The following is an 8,091-nucleotide window of genomic DNA, read 5'->3' as shown; positions in this document are numbered from 1 at the left end:
ACACCCTCTAGCTCAAGAAATTTCTCTGTCTTAAATGGACACCCCTCTATCCTGAGGCTGTGCCCTCTTGTCTGAGACTCCCCCAACATGGAAAACATCCTTTCCACATCTACTCTGTCTAGGCCATTGAAAGGTTTCAATGAGATACCCCTCATCCTTCTAAATTCCTATGAGTACATACCCAGAGTCATCAAGTGTTCCTCATATGATAGCCCTTGTATTCCTGGAATCATCCTTGTAAACCTCCTCTATACCCTCTCCAATGCCAACAAACATTTTTTTAGATGAAGAACCCAAAACTGTTCACAATACTCAAGGTGAGGCCTCACCAGTGCCTTATAAAGTTTCAGCATCACCTCCCTGCTCTTGTATTCTAGACCTCTTGAAATGAATACTAACGTTGCATTTGCCTTCCTCACCACTGACTCAATCTGTAAGTTCAGCACAAGGATTCCCAAGTCCCTTTGCACCTCAGATTTTTGGATTTTCTCCTCATTTAGAAAATATTATTTTCTAAATATTTATAATATATAATATATAAATTATAATATATAAATATGGCATATTTATTTCTTCTACCAAAGTTCATGACTATGCATTTTTCAGCATTATATTTAATTTGCCACTTTCTTTCCCATTCTCCTAATCTGTCTAAGTCCTTCAGCAGCCTCCCTGTTCCCTCAACACTACCTGCCCCTCCACCAATCTTCACATCATCTGCAAACTCGGCAAGAAAGCCACCCATTCCATCATTGATATACAGCATAAAAAGAAGCGGACCCAACACCGACCCCACAGGACACTACTAGCCACTGGCAGCCAACCAGAAAACTATCCTTTTATTCTCACTTGTTGCTTCCTATCAATCACCATTGATCTATCCATGCCAGTAGTTTGCCTGTAATATCATGGGGTCTTAATTTGGTAAGGAGCTTCATGTGTGGCACCTTGACAAAGGCCTTCTGAAAGTCCAAATATACAACATCCACTACATTCCCCTTATCCATCCTATTTGTAATCTCCTCAAAGAATTCCACCAGGTTCATCAAGCAAGAATTTCCCTGAAGGAAACCATGCTGACTTTATCTTGTCTTGTCCTGTATCAACAAGTGCTCCATAGCCTCATCCATAACAATTAACTCCAACATCTTCTCAACCACAGATCTCAGGCTAACTGGCATATAGTTCCCATTCTGCTGCCTTCCTCTTTTCTGAATGAGTAGAGTGACATTTGCAATGTTCCAGTCCACTGGCACCATGCCAGAGTCCAATGATTTTTGTAAAAATGCTCATTACTTGCAGAGACCCTGATGCAACAGACCCTCAGCTCTGGAGTAGTTGGTAAAATCATCACCACTATAAGCTGTGGCTGTATTAACAAGCTCTTCACACCTACTTGTCTGCAAGAGGGTCCTACGATAAGGGCACAGGGAGCAGAGAGGGAGAGCAGCCAACCAGGTTGAGGATTTTTTGATCTGCAGTGCAGCTGAGCAAGGCAGTTAATGATGGGACTCAGTGCACATTAGGATGTGCTTTTGGATGAGGTTGGTTCTATAAGACCATAAGATACTGGAGCTGATTTCGGCCAATCAGTCCATCGAGCCTGCTTCACTGATCGATCACAGCTGATTTATTTTCTATCTTAACGGTATACTCCTGCCTTCTCCCTGTAACTTTTAATGCCCTTACTAATCAAGAACTTATCACATCTGCTTTAAATGTGCCTAATGTGTGAGAGAAAGTGAGGAAGAGAGAGAGAGCTGCCAAGCTTCTGATGCCAAAATAGCATGCCCAGAACTTACTAGCCCTGACCTGCGTGACTTTGGAATATAAGAGGTAAACCAGAACACCTGGAGTTAAATACATGTGGTCAGAGGGAGAATGTACAAACTGAACAAAATTGAACCCCGATCTCCCAACTGCTGGCATGATAAAGTGTCATGCTAACTGTTTGGTTACTGTACCCACTGGCTATCCCCTTCACGCACTGTCCCTCACCGGAAAATCATGGTTTGTGTGGTCATTATATCAGCTTTCATGAGAAAGGTCATGGCAGACTGGGGAGTGTTTGTGTGCAATGTGAGAGCTAGTTACGTTTGCTTGGTGATTTTTTTTATGTGGGTGAGCATTTTGCACCTCATCCTGTTTCCCCTTCCTGTGGCCAGCAGTTTCCTTGGTTGGTTGAGACACAAGGGGGAGGTGGAAGCGGAAGATCACTAGCAGGTGTCTGTGTACACCAAGATGACCCTGATTCACTGACAGCTCCCGAGTCCCCTGCAGAACACAACCTACCAATCCTACTTTCAAATTCCCAGTCCATTAATCCATTCTCTGAGATTCCCAACTGAATGTTAGCATTCATTTCAAGAGGAGTAGAATTAATAAAAAAAAAGATGGAATGATGAGGCTTTATAAAACTTTGGTCAGACCATACTTGGAGAATTGTGAGGAGTTTGAGCCCCTAATCTAACAAAGAACACGCTGCATTAAAGAGGATCCAGGGAAATTTCATGAGAATGATCCAGGGAATGAAGGTGTTAACGTATGAGTAATGTTTGATGGCTTAGTCCCATACCGCCTGGAGTTTAGAAGAATGGGGGCGGGGCATGGGAAAGTCTCATCAAATAGTGAAAGGCCTAAACAGAATGGATGTAGAGCAGCTGTTTCCTATAGTGGGGGAGCCTAGGACCAAGGGCACAGCCTCGGAGCAGAAAGATGTCCTTTAGAATATAGAAGAAGTAGAATTTCTTTACCCAGAGGGTGGTGAATCAATGGAATTCATCACCACAGGCAACTGTGGAGGCCAGGTCATTGGGTATATCTAAAGCAGAGATTGATAGGTTAGTGAAGATGTCAAAGACAGAAGAGTGGGGCTGAGAGGGAATTCAAATCATCCATTATGGACTGCTGGAGTGGACTGTATGAGCTGGGGATGGGGGGGAGAAGTTGTTTCCCAACCTAATCATTCTTGTCTTAATGCTATTGCACCTCCTGTCTGATGGCAGCAAGTCAAAGAGTTTGTGGGACAGATGGGACAGATTTATTGCCTGTGATTTTGCTTGCGAGATGGAGGATGCAGGGGTGAGAGTGAGAAATCTGGGTGAAGGAGGCTGAGGCTCAGAGTGGGGAGAGCAGTGATGTCAGCTAATCTAGAGCCCAGACTGAAACTCCAGAGTACAAATCTCAACTGGCTGTGGAAATATAAATTTGACGCAAAAGAAAAATGCAGAGAAAATTTACAGGGATGTTGCCAGGACTTGAGCACCTGAATATAGGAAAAGGTTGAACAGTTTATGACATTATTCCCTAGAGTGTAGAAGATAGAGGGGAGATTTGATAGAGGTATATAAAATTATGAGTGGCATAGAAAGGTAAATGCAAGTAGGCTTTTTCCACTGAGGTTGAGTGAGACTGGAACTAGAAGCCATGGGTTAAGTGTGAAAAGTGAAATGTTTAAGGGGAATCTGGCAAGGTTTTCAGGCCATTGCTTCTTTAAGAAGGGAAGATGGAAAAAGAAAGAGAATTATAGGCCAGTTAGCCAAACTCAATGGTTGGGAAGGTGTTGGAATCCATTAATAAGGATGAAGTTTTGGAGTACTTGGATACTAATGATAAAATAAGTCAATGTCAGCATGGTTTCTGTAATGGGAAATCTTACTTGATAAATGTGTTAGAGTTATTTGAAAATGCAACAAGCAGGGTGGACAAAGAAGAGGTAGTGAGTGCCATTTGCTTGGATTTTCAGAAGGCATTTGGTAAGGTGCCACACATGAGGCTGCTTAACAAGATAAAATCCTATGGTGTTACAGGAATTGGTGTCAGCCAGGTGGCAAGAAGTGGGAATAAATTGGGCCTATCTTCATTTATCATTGTACTGCTGCCATGAAGTTAATAAATTTCACAACATATACCATTGATATTAAACCTGATTCTGATTCCTGGTTTGAAAAGCACACAGAAGTTCAGCTTGAACATCCACTTGGCTCAAACCTCCAGGCTCAACAAGAAGCTCAGAGACCTTGCCCTTCACCTTGCCTTGTGTAGCTGGATCCTGGACTTCCTGTCAGATCGCCAGCAGGTGGTAAGAGTGGCTCCCTCACCTGTGTTCCTCTGACCCTCAACACAGGAGCCCCCGAGGGCTATGTCCTAAGGACCCTCCTTTACTCTCTGTATACCCATTACTGTGTCACCACCCACAGCTCCAGTCTGCTAATTATATTGCTGATGACACTACACCGATTGGCCTGATCTCAAATAATCATGAGGCAACCTACATAGAAGATATCATCACCCTGACTCAAGTGGTGTCAAGAAAACAACTCTCCCTCAATGTCGCAAAAACAAAGAAGTTGGTTGTGGACTACAGGGGGAATGGAGACAGGCATGGAGGAGTGGGCCTCCAATTTCTAAGAACTTTCTTTAAGGGCACAATTGAGAGCATCCTGACTGGCTACATCACTGCCTGGTATGGGAACAGTACTTCCCTCAATCACAGGACTCTGCAGAGAGTGGTGTGGACAGCCCAGAGCATCTGGAGATGCAAACTTCTCACTATTCAAGATGTTTACAGAGACAGGTGTGTAAAAAGGGCCAGAAGGATCATTGGGGACCCAAGTCACCCCAACCACAAACTGTTCCAGCTGCTACCATCCGAGAAATGGTACCACAGCATAAAAGCTCCTTCCACCAGGCCATCAGACTGATCTATTCATGCCAGCACAAATGTATTTTTTTGTTATATTGACTGTCCTGTTGTACATACTATTTGTTATAAATTACCATAAATTGCACATTGCACATTTAGATGGAGATGTAAAGATTTTTACTCCTCATGTATATGAAGGATGTAAGTAATGAATTCAATTTAATACAATAATTGTTTCCTCCCAAACAGCAATAATTTTGCAACCTAGGCAGACCCACAAAGAATAATGATTTGAAAAAGTGTCAGTGTTAAGTTACTTTTATTAATTGTCATTCAGTCAAAGAATAATATAAATAATAAATAATTCTGTTAATAAATACCTCAAGTAATAACTTAAACAAGCATGAAATATATAGAGATATATTGATATTTATGGACATCCTTAAAACAGATGCAATTTCATTTTAATATAAATCCTATAATCTGCCACAGTTAATATATAACTGTGGAGTGCTTTGGGTGGAAGCTCCCCGAATGAATTTGTGAGACAATGTAACAGCATCACTGAAACTGCCTGGCAAGTATTCACAACATTCAACATACAGTAAGAGACAAGCAGATCACATACCACTCAGAAAGACCCAGAAATGCAAAACAGGCCAACTTACTCACTGTGATCTACTCTTGTGCAGGGACCTGATTCACGATGGGTGTGGAATAAATTACTTTCAGTTGATTTGGTGATAATCATGGTGCACAGCAGTTGCATCTTTTTTCAAAATGGATGACCCAATATGTTGGCAATTTGGTAAATATACTTCAGGGAGTTTGGCTGCTCCCTTGCTAGTACTAACAATTGAGGACCCACATAGATGTCCCAGATATGCTTCTATGCAGAAACTGGTCTGACAAACTTAACAGTCTGAATATCAGACAGAATTGTTCACACATTACCTCTTGAGATTACCTACTTACACTCTCCCTTAGGAGTACTTGTCTCAGTAAGATCAATAACTTAAATACAAAATAAATATCATGCTATAAAACAGAAAGAATATCAGCTTATCCTGAGCATGTCGTGGAATGTCCAAACTTTGCTCTATAGGACAACATGCCCCATTAAGTGTCTGTTGTGTTCTAGTCTGAAAATCCCGACCATTCACTGAGTTCTTCACAGGGCAAATATTCCAAAGAAGGTCTTTCCCTGAGCCCTGTCCACATAGTGCACCACCTTCTCACTGACTTTTGAGAAGATGTGGTCACCCTCATCAAACTGGAAGATGGCGCCCTGGTAGGAGGTCTTGTACCAGTGTTGCTGGGTTGAGCCGTAGTGGCAGACGGACTTGGTGGCCTTCAGGAGCAGATTTTCCTCTGGGTAGTTGTCGGAGAGCAAGGTGACGTTGTGGCTGAGGTAGGTGGCCTTGTTCTGGCAGCCTTTGCCATGAAACACCACCTGGGTGTAGACAAAGTACTGGCCGGGCGTCTTGATGACCAGGCCGTTGCCCTTAAAGTCCACTCCATTTGTGAGGGTGGTGTCTGTGTCATCCTGCCAGATCACTTCCTTTCCTCTGTTGCTGGATAATGCTGTGGGAAAGAGGGAGGACATTAGCATGGAATGGCCTGGAGTCACTTTCTCCTTCTCAACTCTATTTACCATTGTTCTGTTATAACTTTCTAGCAGGGACCAATGCAAGTCTGTAATGGACTCACTGTACATAATCTGGAGAAGCTGTTGGGAGTTGTTGCTGAATTGCGCCTGAGGTCTGGATTGAACGCGGATCATGGGAACTGCGAGGAAGGGAGATGAAGTGGTGGACCACCCTTACAGCTTTCCCTCATACCCCCTACCACCTCCCTCGACTTCCAGATCACCTTCCCACCCACTGTCTGCTGGCCCAAACATTTCTTACCTATGAGGTGAGCAGCGATTTTTGCTCTCTCCGCGTACCCAACTTGTTTCATCAACTGTTGTAGATCTGGAAAGGAAAGCAGTCGATTGAGTGGGAGTGTACTTTGTCTCAGTACCTAACAAAAATGCTCAAAGGGAAAGATGTGAAGACGCGTGTGTGAGCGAGAGAAAAACACATGAAAGAGGCAGACGGAGATTGGGAGCAAGAGCGATATTGGAGAGAAAGAGGGATGAGAGCGAATAAGGCAAGAAAAGCCGGGTGAAGAAATATTGAAAGAGTAGTGAAAGAAGACGAGAGGGGAAGGGAAAAAAAACAGAATCAATAGATTGAAATCGTGAGAAAGGGGAGGAAGAGAGCGGAGAAAGCACGGGGAGAGAGAAATAGGAAGAGCTAGGAGAGAAGGGGAGGTGGGGAGAGGAATAAATGTTTAGACACAATTAAACAGGTAAAGGTGCAATGGGGAGTTTACTTCACTATCGAGCGGGAGAGCGAGACAGAAAGATGCTGGGAGCCAGAATGAAAGAGTTGGCGCTGAGTGAGAGGGTTTACGGCAGGGAGCAAAGATTGCCTGTGGAAAGGGCACTCACCTTCTTTAGTCTGAAAAGTCTTCTCCGGCATCACCGGCCCCGTTTTATCCTGTAGCGAACGAAAGAACAGCAATTTAAAAGGTGAACGGAACCCAAGCCTCCAGTTAATCCGAATCTTTTTCGAGCTGGTCTCCGCAGAGACCATGCAGCATGGGCACGTACCTGCTGAGCCTGGGGTCCCCTCAGCTGACACAGCACCAGGTAGGAGCTGACGGCAACCAAGCCGAGCATGGCAATGGCGCAAAGAGCTGGCCAGAAACAGCCCCTTCTGCTCGACTCTCGCAGCACCACAACTTTACCGGCCTCGGGGTCCAACTGCATGTTGTCTTGGTTCATGATCCTGGGTTCGTTCGAAGCTCTCCTGGGGTAGTTCTCGTCAAGAGCGTTTGTATGTCTGTTGGATCTCAGTTAGGTCCCCTCTATATATACTGGACTTTCGGAATCTCCTACGAGTAGGCGTGATGTAATCGGAAAGGGAAGCGCTCGGTGGAATGGAAATATGAGCTGAGCCGCTGCCGAAGTAACTCCCGACCCGCCTCCTCGCTTCCTCTGATCAGCGGTGGGTAGTTTCAGCGTTTCGGTGGTGCGTCCAAACGCCACTGAGAGAGTCCCAGGACACAAAGGTAGAGTAGTAAACTGTGGTTCAGTCAGTGAGCTTCGACTGGGACGGTCAATCACACACTATTGTGCGGCTCGGACATCTAGAGGTGTTCGGATACGGTTACACACACACACACACACACACACACACACACACACACACACACACACACACACACACACTCACACACACACTCACACACTCACATACACACACACACACAGACACACACACACACTCACACTCCACACTCACATACACACACACACACTCACACACACACACACACACACACACACTCACTCACACACACACACACACACACACACACACACACACACACACACA

At 44.4% G+C, this 8,091-nt stretch overlaps 1 protein-coding gene across 1 annotated transcript; it reads right to left on the bottom strand.

Moving 5' to 3' along the window:
* Nucleotides 1-5,031: 5,031 nt before the first annotated feature.
* LOC132393837 (tumor necrosis factor-like) lies at nucleotides 5,032-7,753 on the bottom strand. Its single transcript, XM_059969229.1, has 4 exons — nucleotides 7,305-7,753; nucleotides 7,143-7,191; nucleotides 6,556-6,621; nucleotides 5,032-6,229 (listed from the first exon to the last, which is right to left on the bottom strand). Exons 1-4 carry the CDS (start codon nucleotides 7,476-7,478, stop codon nucleotides 5,817-5,819), a joined length of 702 nt encoding a protein of 233 aa, XP_059825212.1. The 5' UTR covers nucleotides 7,479-7,753; the 3' UTR covers nucleotides 5,032-5,816.
* Nucleotides 7,754-8,091: the final 338 nt, after the last annotated feature.

The sequence above is a fragment of the Hypanus sabinus genome, chromosome 5 (genome assembly GCF_030144855.1).
Source record: "Hypanus sabinus isolate sHypSab1 chromosome 5, sHypSab1.hap1, whole genome shotgun sequence".
Lineage (NCBI taxonomy): Eukaryota > Metazoa > Chordata > Chondrichthyes > Myliobatiformes > Dasyatidae > Hypanus > Hypanus sabinus.
This window is presented reverse-complemented; position numbering and strand designations above follow the sequence as displayed.

Coding starts and splice junctions, on each gene's coding strand:
- LOC132393837 (XM_059969229.1), bottom strand. CDS start 7,478: ATGAACCAAGACAACATGCAGTTGGACCCCGAGGCCGGTAAAGTTGTG. Junction 7,192..7,304: donor GGGGACCCCAGGCTCAGCAG/GTACGTGCCCAT, acceptor CGTTCGCTACAG/GATAAAACGGGGCCGGTGAT. Junction 6,622..7,142: donor GACTTTTCAGACTAAAGAAG/GTGAGTGCCCTT, acceptor TTTCCTTTCCAG/ATCTACAACAGTTGATGAAA.